At 35.9% G+C, this 12,832-nt stretch overlaps 1 protein-coding gene across 15 annotated transcripts in view; it reads left to right on the top strand.

The window, feature by feature from the left end:
- The window catches only part of EML5 (EMAP like 5), a 160,063-nt gene that overhangs the window by 74,105 nt on the left and 73,126 nt on the right, over positions 1–12,832 (top strand). For all 15 annotated transcript variants that reach the window (XR_009223732.1, XM_058567495.1, XM_058567493.1 and 12 more), the window contains exons 11-15: positions 2,789–2,956; positions 3,637–3,743; positions 4,255–4,373; positions 5,615–5,805; positions 11,541–11,642. Coding sequence is in view for 14 of the 15 variants with exons in the window: in XM_058567495.1 (XP_058423478.1) it covers positions 2,789–2,956; positions 3,637–3,743; positions 4,255–4,373; positions 5,615–5,805; positions 11,541–11,642 (687 nt within the window). In the remaining variant the exon portion in view is untranslated. The remainder of the gene's footprint in view (positions 1–2,788; positions 2,957–3,636; positions 3,744–4,254; positions 4,374–5,614; positions 5,806–11,540; positions 11,643–12,832) is intronic.

Below are 12,832 nucleotides of genomic sequence, written 5' to 3'. Positions count from 1 at the left end.
AAAATGTACCCTAAAACAAGTCAGAAAAGAAATGGGATCATAGAGACATAAATATTTCAGTATATTGCTTTATCCTCACCAAGAATTATCAACTTCTTCTCATTCAAATAAGGAAAGCTTCTATGACCATTTTAGCTTGCCTTGATAAATCTTCTCTGAGATATTAGTCCTAATTGATGACATACTGTTTAGGCCTTAACTATTCTTTTATCATTTCCTATCGTAGGTCAGAGTTTTCGTAGAGAAGGGACTTTGAGAGCTTATAATCCACTTTATATTAAAATGGAAGTGGAGTCCAAGAGAGGTTAAGCAATGGCTCATGCTCCTGTGCTGTTAAGTAGTCGGGCTGACACTCAGGCTCTAGTCCTGTGATTTCAGCTCTAATGTTCTTTACATCACACTTTTGTGTGATGCCCTCTCCGTTTCCTTTACTACTCTTCTTCCCTCCCCTGCAATCTGACATTCCAACTCAAGTGTACAAGCAGGGTAAGGGGAATTGTGATCTTTCTTTTTCCTTTCCTTTCTTTTTCTTCAAATACCTAATGAATGTTTGTTACGTACCAGGCACTAGGGATATATAGTAAATAAGATACCATCCCTGTCCTTAAGGAGCTTATAGTATATTAGAGGAGTTAACAAGTAAATAGACTGTTACATTTCTGTGTCATAAATATAATCACATGGGGTAATCATAGGGAATTCTGGAAGCATGTGGGAGGGTATGTTTGGTCTTGGTGAGTCAGGGTCACTTCATGAAAGGTGTGGTAGCTAGGTTTACTTTTAAGATATCTGTTTATCATAGTTAGATAAGCAGGATTGATTATTAAATAATTATTAATACAATCCCTGTGATTAGAAATAACTGGCTTCCCTTAAATTTATTCCATGACTTTCTTGTTGAGCTGCCTTGTTTCTTCCAGAGGTATTAATCTTTGAAAAGTCACAGAGAAAACTATTTGGAAGGGACTTACAGAATTATTTACACATCTCTTAGGTTTGTCACTTAGTATAGTCGATTAGAATAGATGCTCAGATAACTCTTCTTCATTTGCCCTAAAATAACAAAATTAGTACATCTTAAAAACTTGGAATTTTGTTTGCTGGAATCTCTGGCTTTACCTTTTAAGACTGGTGCCTAAGAGTACTTAAAGGACTCCATCAAAGGAAGTAGTAGCCAAATTCCACGTTACAGGCAAATAATGCATTCTCATGTAAGAGAGATGGGACTAAATCGTACCTTTTGGGACTTTGCTGCGTGACTTGTGGCAAGTTCCCAATCTAGAAAGTTACTGACTTCTATTAAGCTACATAGAAAATTGATTCCTAAAATACTGGCATTACTATTAAGCAACAATAAATTGTAATTTTAGATGAGTTTTGGTCAAATCTTTTATGCTTTGATTAAGATGGCTATCCCTAAATTCATGGACAAGGTGGAAGTTTTTCTCTAGATTTTAATTGATGGAGCTTTGCCATCCTGACATATAGGCCTTCTATAACTTAGTATAAAACTTTTAAAACATTATCAAAATGAAGCCAAACATTATTGTATTCAGTGTACTTTAACAGGGATGTGTATATGTTGCCAAATTTCAGGTTTATCTAAGCAGGACATAGAGAATGTATTCTGAACTTAGAATAACAAAAATGGTTCCTGTCATCATACAGACTTTAAAAATTTAACCACAAAGTTAAACAATTCCTTTACAATTGGAGAAATCTTGTGTATACCACCTTAACCAAATGATACAACTTAACATCACTGATGATAGAACTGTGCCCCTTGAAATGATGTATCCGAAAGGACATAACATCACCTCTGCCAGAAACACATCATCTCAATCTAGTCATGAAGAAATATCACACAAACCGACATCAAAGGACATTGTATAAAATATGTCTATTTTAAAAATGATGATAAAGGACAGTTGGGACAACTGGGCATATTTTATTTTGATCAATACGGTATATTATATTGATTTTTGTATGTTGAACCAACCTTGCATTCCTTATTCATTGTATAAATCCCATTTGCTCATGTTATGTAATCCTTTTTATGTGTTGCTGCATTTGTATTTTGTTTGCTAGTATTTTGTTGATGATTTCACTTTTAAAAGGATCCTCTCTGGGGGCCAGCCCGGTAGCGCAAGCGGTTAAGTGCGCGTGTCCCACTGCAGCGGCCCGGGGTTCGCTGGTTCAGATCCCGGGCGTGCACTGACGCACCGCTTGTCAAGCCATGCTGTGGCAGCGTCCCGTATAAAGTGGAGGAAGATGGGCACAGATGTTAGCCCAGGGCCAGTCTTCCTTAGCAGAAATGAAGAGGATTGGCAGATGTTAGCTCAGGGCCGATCTTCCTCACAAAAATAAATAAATACATAAAAGGATCCTCTCTGGCTGCTAGGGTTGATAATGGTGGATGTAGGGTAGACTGGTTGAATGTCACTTAAGACCAAAGACTTCAGGCCAAAACGTTCAAATATGTTAATATGAAAACCATTGATCTCCTTGTGGCTGCAGGCTTTTCTCAAAGCAGTAAGATAATGCCTCCCAGCCCTTGTGGTTCCCACCAAGTGGTATTGTGAATCAGTAGAGCAAAGATTTACTACATCCCTTGATGTAGATTCATTCATTGGTTCATTCAACAGATTTTTGAATTAATGTTCTCTTTGATCATAATTAAGATAATGGAAAGAGGATGCATTGGTTCAGTTATAGATATTGTTGTTTGAAATGGTATTTTTGTGTGTTGGCATTTGTTTATCAATTTAAAGGTATATTTTTGTTATAGGGGCCAAGTTTAAAAAATATATTGGCCATTCGGCCCACGTAACTAATGTCAGATGGTCACATGATTATCAGTGGGTTATTTCTATTGGTGGAGCAGATCACTCTGTCTTTCAGTGGAAATTTATTCCTGAAAGAAAATTAAAAGATGCTCTTCACATAGCACCTCAAGGTGAGTAGTACACACTGCCTAAATAATTTCTGTGTCAAATAACTCTTCAATAACCCCAAAATAACAATTTTATTATTAAAGTGTAATCTAGCCTCATAAGTCAAGAGTATAGCTTATTATTAGTGGAAATTTCAAATTAAAATATTAGGTCTATATGTTTAAATGTCACAGATGTCACAAAGCATGGAATACAAAGTCCTTTTGGTTGCATTTTAATCTGTCAAATGATGAGTGAAGTAACAGTAACATTAGCAAACAAACATTTGATATATTCCCTGGGAGATGTGTATCTAGGTTTCATATATGGTTTTTTTTGTCAAGGAAAAATTATCTAATGTCAATTTATCTGTTGCATATAGTATTTTCTAGCTATTTTTCATGTTAATTATAGATGATATTCACTTATATTTGCACAGACATTTAAATTTGATGTAGCATTCTTTGGGGAACCAGTGAAGGGATTTAAAGGAGCTATTGAGTTTGCATTGAGTGGAGAGGAAGATAATCTGTAGTACAGTTTACTGACATCTGTGTCAATTGAATAGGTAATTTTATTTGATTGTTTTATGGCTTGTCTCCATGTCACTTGGCACAGTCAGCTCTTAATCATTAATTTTACAGTGCTGTTTTGAAAATGAATCTTCTTTAAACAAGTAATGTTTCATTTAAAAAAATTACAGAAAGTCTGGCTGACTCGAATAGTGATGAATCAGATTCAGATCTATCTGATGTTCCAGAACTGGATTCTGAAATTGAACAAGAGACACAGCTCACCTACCGTCGGCAGGTAATTTTCATTATCACATGATTTTTCCCTAAAAAAGTCTAGTTTCTTCTTTATCTTGCTCCCTATTGTTTACTCATCTCTTGTTATCTTTTTGTATTTTTTGATTTTCCAAGAAATGCATAGCTATTTCAGTTTTCTCTCTTTAAGAGTTAGAGTACACTTGTGTAAAATGTTCTTTTGTATTAAGTTCTTGATATACTAAGTGTGCCTGTGTTATATTTCTATAGCTTTTTGTCACAGTACACCTCCATTTATTCTCTTTAAAGTATTGTCCTACGAAGTATAAAAATTTCATGGAACGCTAAATATGTTATCAGTGTGATACTTAGAAAATGTAAATTAGTTCTTTCCAAGGAAGTAAATTTCATAAAGTACCTTTCTATTTAAGACAGTTGTTAAAACTTTAATGATCAACAGTAACCACAGTGTCTGGAAGTTACATTAGGAATCTGTGAACACCTTTATTAATATATGTTCTAAGAGTGTTTCTACTTATGTACATTATTTAAAGGTTTACAAAGAAGATCTACCTCAGCTTAAAGAACAATACAAAGAGAAACAAAAAAGTGGTACTTCTAAAAGAAGAGAACGGGCTCCAGGAAATAGTATTCGGTTACACTTTGTTCACGGGTATAGAACAACTATTTTTCATTTGTGTGTTTCAATTTTGGTTCGCATTTACTGGTTAAGTGACTTGCTCACTGTGCCTCTGTTTCCCCATCTGTAAAATGGAGATAACAGTACCTACATCATAGAGTTCTGATGAGGAGTAAAAATATCAGTACTTTTGGTGACTTAGAATGTTGTCTGGCATATAATAAGCACTAATTAAGTGTTTATTAAATAAAAAAATTAATTTGTCTTATGAAAGTTTAGTATTACTATATTTATAGAAATGGATCTCTTGTCTTTAAGCAAATTAAAAAAAGTAAAATGTAAGAGATAATCATCTCCCCTAAATGTGTCTAATTTAGAATGATATTGTGTCTTATTTTGGGCTTCATATTTTAATTTCAATAAAATACAGTTTCTGGATTCTCTTAGAACATCTGCCGATACAGGTGTCACACTTCATCCTGGAACAACAGATTCTCCAGTCCAACTGTTTCCTTCCCCTGACCTGGTGATCATTTTCTTACCTGACTGATAATGCTTTCAAGAATTTGAAAAGGGATTTATTTAGTAAAAGTATTTTTCCTCCGGTGTTAAAATAGGCAGTATTTCTGTGCAGTTATGTTTTATGAATTGGGTTTCTTTGAAGTGCAAAGAAAGGTTGCTATAAATGGAATTATACTGACCATTTTAAGAAGATTCGGGTACTTTTTTTCTGAATATATGTAATATTTTAAAATTGTTGTTTAAACTTATTTTTGGAATATATATTATATTCTCATGATCCAACAATGTATATAAAAGGGTACACTTTGAAAACTTCTTCCCTCTGCTATCCTTCCAGCCATTGTTTCCCCCCTCCAAGAGTAATCACTGTTACTTAGTTTCAGAAGTATTTATGCATTTGCAAATAAAAATATATATTATTTTCTATACCCTTTCACTTGTAAATAAAAACAACTATTTTTGAATTATGGGATACAAATTTAGTGTTATCCTTATGCAAATAGTAGTGTATATACACTTTTTTGTACCTTACTTTTTTCACTCAATGTTATTGCTTGGATTTAACTGTTTGTAATCAGAGCAATTCATAAAAGTTTATGGGATCTGAGATATTTGTATTTTTTTTATTGTTCAGTATTTTGTAAAACTGGAAATTGAATGACCTAAAAGTTACCTACTTTTCCGCTATATAGTCCATATTTATCAGATAAAAGGCCAAAGGTAATTTTATATCTTATGTTTTCTATATTTAGTTACAGAGGTTATGACTGTCGAAGTAATCTGTTTTATACTCAAATTGGTGAAATTGTATACCATGTGGCAGCAGTGGCTGTCATTTATAATCGACAACAGAACACTCAGCGCTTTTACCTGGGTCATGATGATGATATTCTCTGCCTGGCTATTCATCCTTTGAAAGACTACGTAGCAACAGGCCAGGTAGGTCCTTTGAAAGACCGTGTGACAACAGGCCAGATAGGTTAGACCTTTGTTTGGGTTAAAGTTAGGTTAATCCACTTTTCTTAAATCTATCTTTTGTATTCTAGGAAATGAAAAATAAAGAATTCTTTAGAATGGGATTTTATTTTCATATTACAAATAAAATTTATCTCAACATTTTCCCTGTAGTTTTCCTTAGTGTTTTATTATTTTAGTTGTTGTTATTTTAATTTTAATTTGAAACTAAGAGCTCTGGCTTGTCTTCTTTCTCTCAGGATAATATTAATTTTTTAAAATTTTTGAGTAAAAATTATAGAAAACAAAGATTAGAAATCTGGTTTTTCTAAGTTGGGTTATCTAAAATAATATATTATCTAAAAGATGTTCTATGACAAACAGGATGATTATGTTTTTATTTTAGTATAATGATAGTAACCTGTTCAAGTTTACCGAAGTACAAAGAAATATTGAGATAGAAAACGCTGAGAAAAATCTTAACTGATACCTCTCGATATGAATATTCTTAGAGAAGGAAGGGGAGGGATGATGTTTATAGATTCTTGCTGTATATAAGCACTTGAATAGTTTCTTAACGAATATTTATTTTATTCTCATCTCTGTGAGGAGTGAAACCATTTCCCCCAGTTTATAAATGAGGAAGTTTAGGTTTAAAGAAATTAAATAATTTTCTCAAAGACCTCTCAGCTAGTAAGTGGTAAAGCTTAAAGCCCTAGTCTGTCTAGCTTTACACACTGTGTAAATATACCTTCTAGGATATATTGAGGGCGGGGGAGTGGGCAACTTGCTTCATCCTATATAGCTTCCCTGAGAAGAGAAAAAACTCTTTCCTTTTCCTTTCTCCCATCTTCCCTCCCTGGGTTTGTATCTCCCCCTCCCCTTTCCCTCTCTCCTTCCTTCCCTCCCTCCTTTTTCCCATTTGTTCAAAAACATTCATATAGCATGTGCTATGTACCAGGAAATGTACTGGGAATATAAAGATAAATAAGACATCTTCTTGCCGTGGTAAACATTCGTATTCTGAGGGGAAAGATATACATGCAATAAAAATTGTGATACAAGGTCATAAGTATAGATCAGGGCTTGTTAACCTCGGCACTGTTGACATTTTGGGCCAGATAATTCTTTGTTGTGAGGATAATTGCATTGTTGTGTACAATGCAATCCTATGTATTGCAGCATGTTGAGCAGCATCCCTGGCCTTTATCCACTAGATGCCAGTCACACACCACCACCTCCCGCCCAGTTGTGACAACCAAAAAACCTCTCCAGACAGCATCAAATGTTGCCTGGAGGCAAAAGTCACCCCCTGCTGAGAACCACTGATGTATAGATTTGTATAAAGTCCTTTGTAATATAATGAAGAACTGATTAATTGTGCTAATACAATCAGGGAAACTCGCATAGAGGTGATGACGTTTGAGCTGAGTAGTTTACCTGACAGAAGGGAGGTTGGAGAAAGTGTTCTAAGTATGTTATATCATGTGTAAAAGTGGGGCAAAAAAACCCACGAAAACACACCTTATTTAAAGAACTGTGAGTAGCCTGAAGTATTCAAATCTTAGAGTGCGTGATGGACATTAGTGGAAGAACTAATTACAAGTTGGTGGGAGTCTAAGGGGCACCATTTACCTTTGCCTTCAGTTTGTATAAGTGATTCCTCTTAAAGCACAATTACGTACCCATTGTACTGTGGTGAGGAGTTTGGACATTATTCTGGTAGTACTGGAATGAAGACAGTGTAAAAACTGGTCATTTACTACCATGATTCTGGGATTTTAGGGAATTTAGTCCAGATTAAATTAAAAGTCAGTATGCCCACAGGACATCCGTGGATACCCAGGGATGTAGGAGAGGCAAAACTTTACCTCTACCCATCTTAGGTTTTCAGCTAGGACTCTAACAAAAAGACAGATTAATAAGAGAAAAAAAATTTATTAATGTGTGCAGTGCATATCACATGGGAGAAACCTAAACCAAAAGTAACTCAAAATGGTGGCTTAGAATTCCAGCTTATATAGAAGACAATAAATTTGTAGAGAAATGACAGGACAAAGGAAAGCAGTTTTAGGCTTCCAAGGGTGGCAAACTGTGGAAAGGTCAATATGTAGGGGGAAACTAATGGAGTAAGATTTGTTTGCAAATCTTCCCCTGGTGCCATCTCTGGGCTAAGAGTCTGTCTCCAGCAAAAGGAGAATTTATATAATCAACAGGTTGTGCACCTTAAACTTATACAATGTTGTCTGTCTGTCAATTATATCTCAATAAAATTGAAAAAAATTATATATATCCTGCCTTTATGCAGAAAAAGAGGAGCTTTTTCTGGGTTTTCTGATACTATATTGCCTTCAGCCCAAAATACTTTTTATGTCAAAGAGGCGTATTTTGGGATGACATATTCTGGTTTCTTTCACCATCAAGCCATAGCTCCTTTGCATCAGGTTTTTCTTAAACAACAGCATGTCTGCTCTAGACACTGCCTCCTCTACTTCTCCCAGTGTTTTCCATTTCTTTCTGGTGTTATATTACAACCAACCAGTCCTGTCTTTATAAACTTCTGAAATAAATTAAATATATTTCTTATAATTGTTCAAAATGAAAAAAAATATTTATTAAAAATAAAAAAGTATTTCTCAAGTATTTTATCTGAGCATTTTGAAATTTAGATGACAAATCTGAATAGTGTTGTATTTTGTTTTGTTTTCTGGAGAACAGAGTACAAATAATGCCTCTCTGTCGGGAAGTGTGGTCCTAATTTTAGGTGAAAGAAGCTGAAAGAACCTTACCTAGCAACTTATTTATATATTTCAATTTGAGTACCCTGACTGATTGTACCATAATTTGGAAATTTCATTTCATTCAGCAAATATTTGTTGAGTGCTTCCTATTTGAAAGCATTAAGTGCTGTGAAGAAACAGAAAGATAACTCAGACTGGCTGCCACTATCAAGAGCTCACAGTCTAGTATGAGAGTTGGATGAATTACTGTATATATACAATTCACCAAAAATACACTCATTTAGATATCTTGTGGACAGTCCGATTCAGCATGTCCAAAATGGAGATAAATGGGATTAAGCTTCCCTTCCAAACCTGCTCATCCTCGTGCTGTTTCCTACTTAGAACATGGTGCTATATTAACTTGGTTGCCTAAGCCGGAGAGTCAGCCTTGTTCTCCTTCACCCCTTATAGCCAGTCAGTCCCGGAGTTGCATCCATTACTGGCCCTGAATATAGCTTGATTCTCTACCCTGAATATATCTTTGCTTTGTTTTTTTTATTTTACCTTATCTCTACTGGCAATTCAATGTTTTATAATTTCTCATCTATTGCTATAACCAACCAACTGGTCTCCCACCTTCAGTTTACCCCCATCCATTTTCCCAATCCACTAGTAATCTTCTTTTCTTCAGTATTTATTAGTAGCTTTTAGGCTAATGTCTAAACTCAATACCATGCAACTCAAGGCATTTAACCTAGTCTAAGACTCCAAACTCTTCTTTTTATGTCTTACCATTTACCTCTGTAAACTATGCTCCTGCCTTTTGAGCTGTTTAGAATTTGTCCAACATGTATAATGCTGTTTCAGGTCTTTTACATAGTTCCATTCTCTTGGAAAATTCTTCCCTTTCGGTCTGTTCAATCTTCCAACTTTATCTAATTCCTACCCCTCCTTTTAAGGCTTAGGATAAGGAACAGGTCTGAGAACTTGCCCCACCTCACCCTTCTCTCCTCATGCCCGACTGACATGCCCCAAGTGTGCTCAAATAACACTTTCTTATTACGTAAGCCAGTGCTGAATATGCTGTTTAAAACAAGCTCCTTCGGGGCCCACCCCCGTGGTGCAAGCGGTTGGGTGCACGCGCTCCGCTGCGGCGGCCCGGGATTCGCCAGTTCGGATCCCAGGCGTGCACCGATGCACCGCTTGTCAAGTCATGCTGTGGCGGCTTCCCATATAAAGTGGAAGAAGATGGGCACGGATGTTAGCCCAGGGCCAGTCTTCCTCAGCAAAAAAAGGGGAGGATTGGCAGATGTTGGCACAGGGCTGATCTTCCTCACCAAAAAAAAAAAAACAACCTCCTTCACTTATTAGCTGTGGGAAAATTGTCTAAGCTCTCTATGCCTCAGTTTCCACCTCTTTTAAAATAAGGGTACTGTTGGTGCCTATCTCAGAGTTGTCATTGTTAATCCTTGTAAAGTGTTTAGAACAGTTCCTGGCCCGTAAGTCAGTTCTCAGTAAATGTTAGTGTTCATCATCCTTATCATCATTTCCATGTGAGATGTCCAGTAGGCAACTGAAAATGTAAGTCTTGAATTCAGACTAAGTTTAACGGTTAGAGGGTAGAATTTGGGAGTCATTTCTTGATTTAACCATTGACACTGGAAGTGAGTTACCGCAGGGCAAAAATGTAGGATGAAAAGACCGGAGTATTAAAGACAGACTCTTGGGGAAGTTTGTTTTAAGGGACAGGTGATGAAACTGTGAAGGCAACTCAATAGTAAGAGTCAAGGAGACCAGAGAACTGGGAGAGAGTGGTCCTGTGAAGTTATCACAAATATCAAACTCTGCAGAAGTTAAATAGAAAGAAAACTTAACAGTCTCTGGTAACGTTTGGCTGAATAACTTAGTGAAATATTGGCAGATTGCAGTGTCGTTTTTTATGTCTTTATATAAAACCAATCTCAAAATTAACAATAGTTGGCAGCTATATTAGTTATTTCAGGAGTTGCCTTTATAGGCAAAGCTATTATATCGCTTGATCCTTATAGTTAAAGAAAGCGATTGATTCTAAAGGAATAATTAAGAATTGATAGTTTATGTGTGCATTCATAAACACTGTAAACCAACTTAAAAGGTAAGTGATAGGGGCCAGCCCTGTGGCGTAGCGTTTAAGTGCATGCGCTCCGCTTCGGCGGCCCAGGGTTCGCGGGTTCGGAACCCCAGGCGCGCACCGACACACCACTTGTCAAGTCATGCTGTGGCGGCTTCCCATATAAAGTGGAAGAAGATGGGCACAGATCTTAGCCCAGGGCCAATCTTCCTCAGCAAAAAGAGGAGGATTGGCATCGAAAGTTAGCTCAGGGCTAATCTTCCTCACCAAAAAAAAAAAAGGTAAGTGATAGAGCACTGCAGTGAAATTGTCTATTCAGAGTTTTGTTTACCTGCTTGGTGCTTTAATCCCTCCGTATCTTTGTTTACACCATTATCCTAGCCTAGAATGTGCCTGCTTTCTTCCCTTTTTATCCAAGACCTGTACTTTCTGAAGGCCCAGCTCAAGTATCATCTCTTCCCTGGAGTTGTTCTCTATGACGTTTTCATCCTCATTAAGCATATATTTCCGTATGTTATTTAATTGAAAATATCTTGTTTTCCCAATGAGTTTGCAAAATTTACCTCAATGTCTTAGTACTTATTGTATCTAGCATAGGGACACTGCCAATAAAAGGCGCTCAGTAAGCATTATCTTTATTGATGAAGAATAGGATAAGATTTAAGAGTCGCACAGTTTTAGAACATTCCTAGAAACCGTGAGCCTAGCCTCATTAGCTTTTTGACAAGTGTAAGAAAAAAACGTTAGTCACATATATCATCTGCTTTATATTTTTTGTTTGATAAATATCTGTAGCAAATAAGGCTGTAAAATCTCCTGTTTTATTTCTTTTTAATAGATATGAAAATAATTGTATAAAATGACTTTCATAATTCTTTCTATTTTAGGTAGGTAGGGATCCCTCAGTTCACATATGGGATACAGAGACTGTTAAACCATTGTCGATATTAAAGGGCTACCACCAGTATGGTGTCTGTGCTGTTGATTTCTCAGGTAAGGCTGTTGTCTGTCGTAATAAGAATGACCAAAATGCAGAGGCACTACATAACATTTTAGTCTAAATCAGTGTTGCCTGAACTTGTCATTTAGCTATGACCTTCACAATTTTTATCAAATATGCTTACTGTTGTCCTAACCAATCAGGTCTATGAAAGAGTGGCTTTGCTAGCTGGTTTATAATGATAATTTAATGAGTGTAATGTTTAATACCTGTTAATATAAGTATGTTTCTATTAAAATAAAAAATGTTTGTCTGCATAACATCTAAAACCACCCAATTACCACTAATGGTATGTATCTCCCATTTTGGGCAAACCCTGATCTCACTTAGTATTTTACAGCCGCAGAGTAAACTATGAAAATGTTTAGGGTGAAAGCTAAGAAAGAAAGAGGTGAGAACTGAAATATTTGTTTTATAACATGTCTATGAAGTGACAATTCCAAGCAGTCTTCTCAAAATAATTTGAGATCATGTTATCTCTGCTGTATATTTGGAAGTTTAACAGCTGCAGATAGATCTACAATGAAAGCTAGCATGTGGATCCAGAAGAGGGGTGAGATACCATTAATAGAGAATTTTATAATAAGGAACAGTAAATTTGTGCTTGCTGCTGCTCTGACTGAAGTGCTAGTGAATTATTCATAAAAGAGTTTTGGGAGAAAATGTATATACACGTTCAGGGATCTGCTAAAAGTCAAGAAATGAGAAACTGAATGGCAAACTAAGGGAGTCAACAAGAAAAATACCACTGGTAGCAATAATGAACTAACTGAAGTGTGCTATAGTGGCAAACATTTTATTGTAGTTTGAGCCTTTACAACATGTAAACACATGCACACCTGTCAGCATGACTGACTTAGCTCATTCGTCTAATACATTCATTACTTGTTGCTTGATAATAGTAACAACTGAAATAATTGACCTTCGCTAAAAACTGTCATATTAATGGCAGTTGATTTCAATTGATTAACTTTTCGTAATCACTATGAGTTCTTATGTCACAACAGAGTTCTTATTGGTGAATTTAATTGAAGTAAATCTTTTCTTCCTTCCTTCTTTCATAGTTTTTCCTTTCCTTATCATTTTTAAAATCTCTTTTATCCACTTTTCTTGTCTTCCTCTGTCCCCGCATCCCAACCTGGTGGATAGATGAAGTAAATGAGATCAGAGAAAACGTCAGCAG

The sequence above is a fragment of the Diceros bicornis genome, chromosome 24 (assembly GCF_020826845.1).
Source record: "Diceros bicornis minor isolate mBicDic1 chromosome 24, mDicBic1.mat.cur, whole genome shotgun sequence".
In the NCBI taxonomy this organism is placed as follows: domain Eukaryota; kingdom Metazoa; phylum Chordata; class Mammalia; order Perissodactyla; family Rhinocerotidae; genus Diceros; species Diceros bicornis.
The sequence above is the reverse complement of the archived record's forward strand: the minus strand, read 5'-3'. Positions and strand labels throughout refer to the sequence as shown.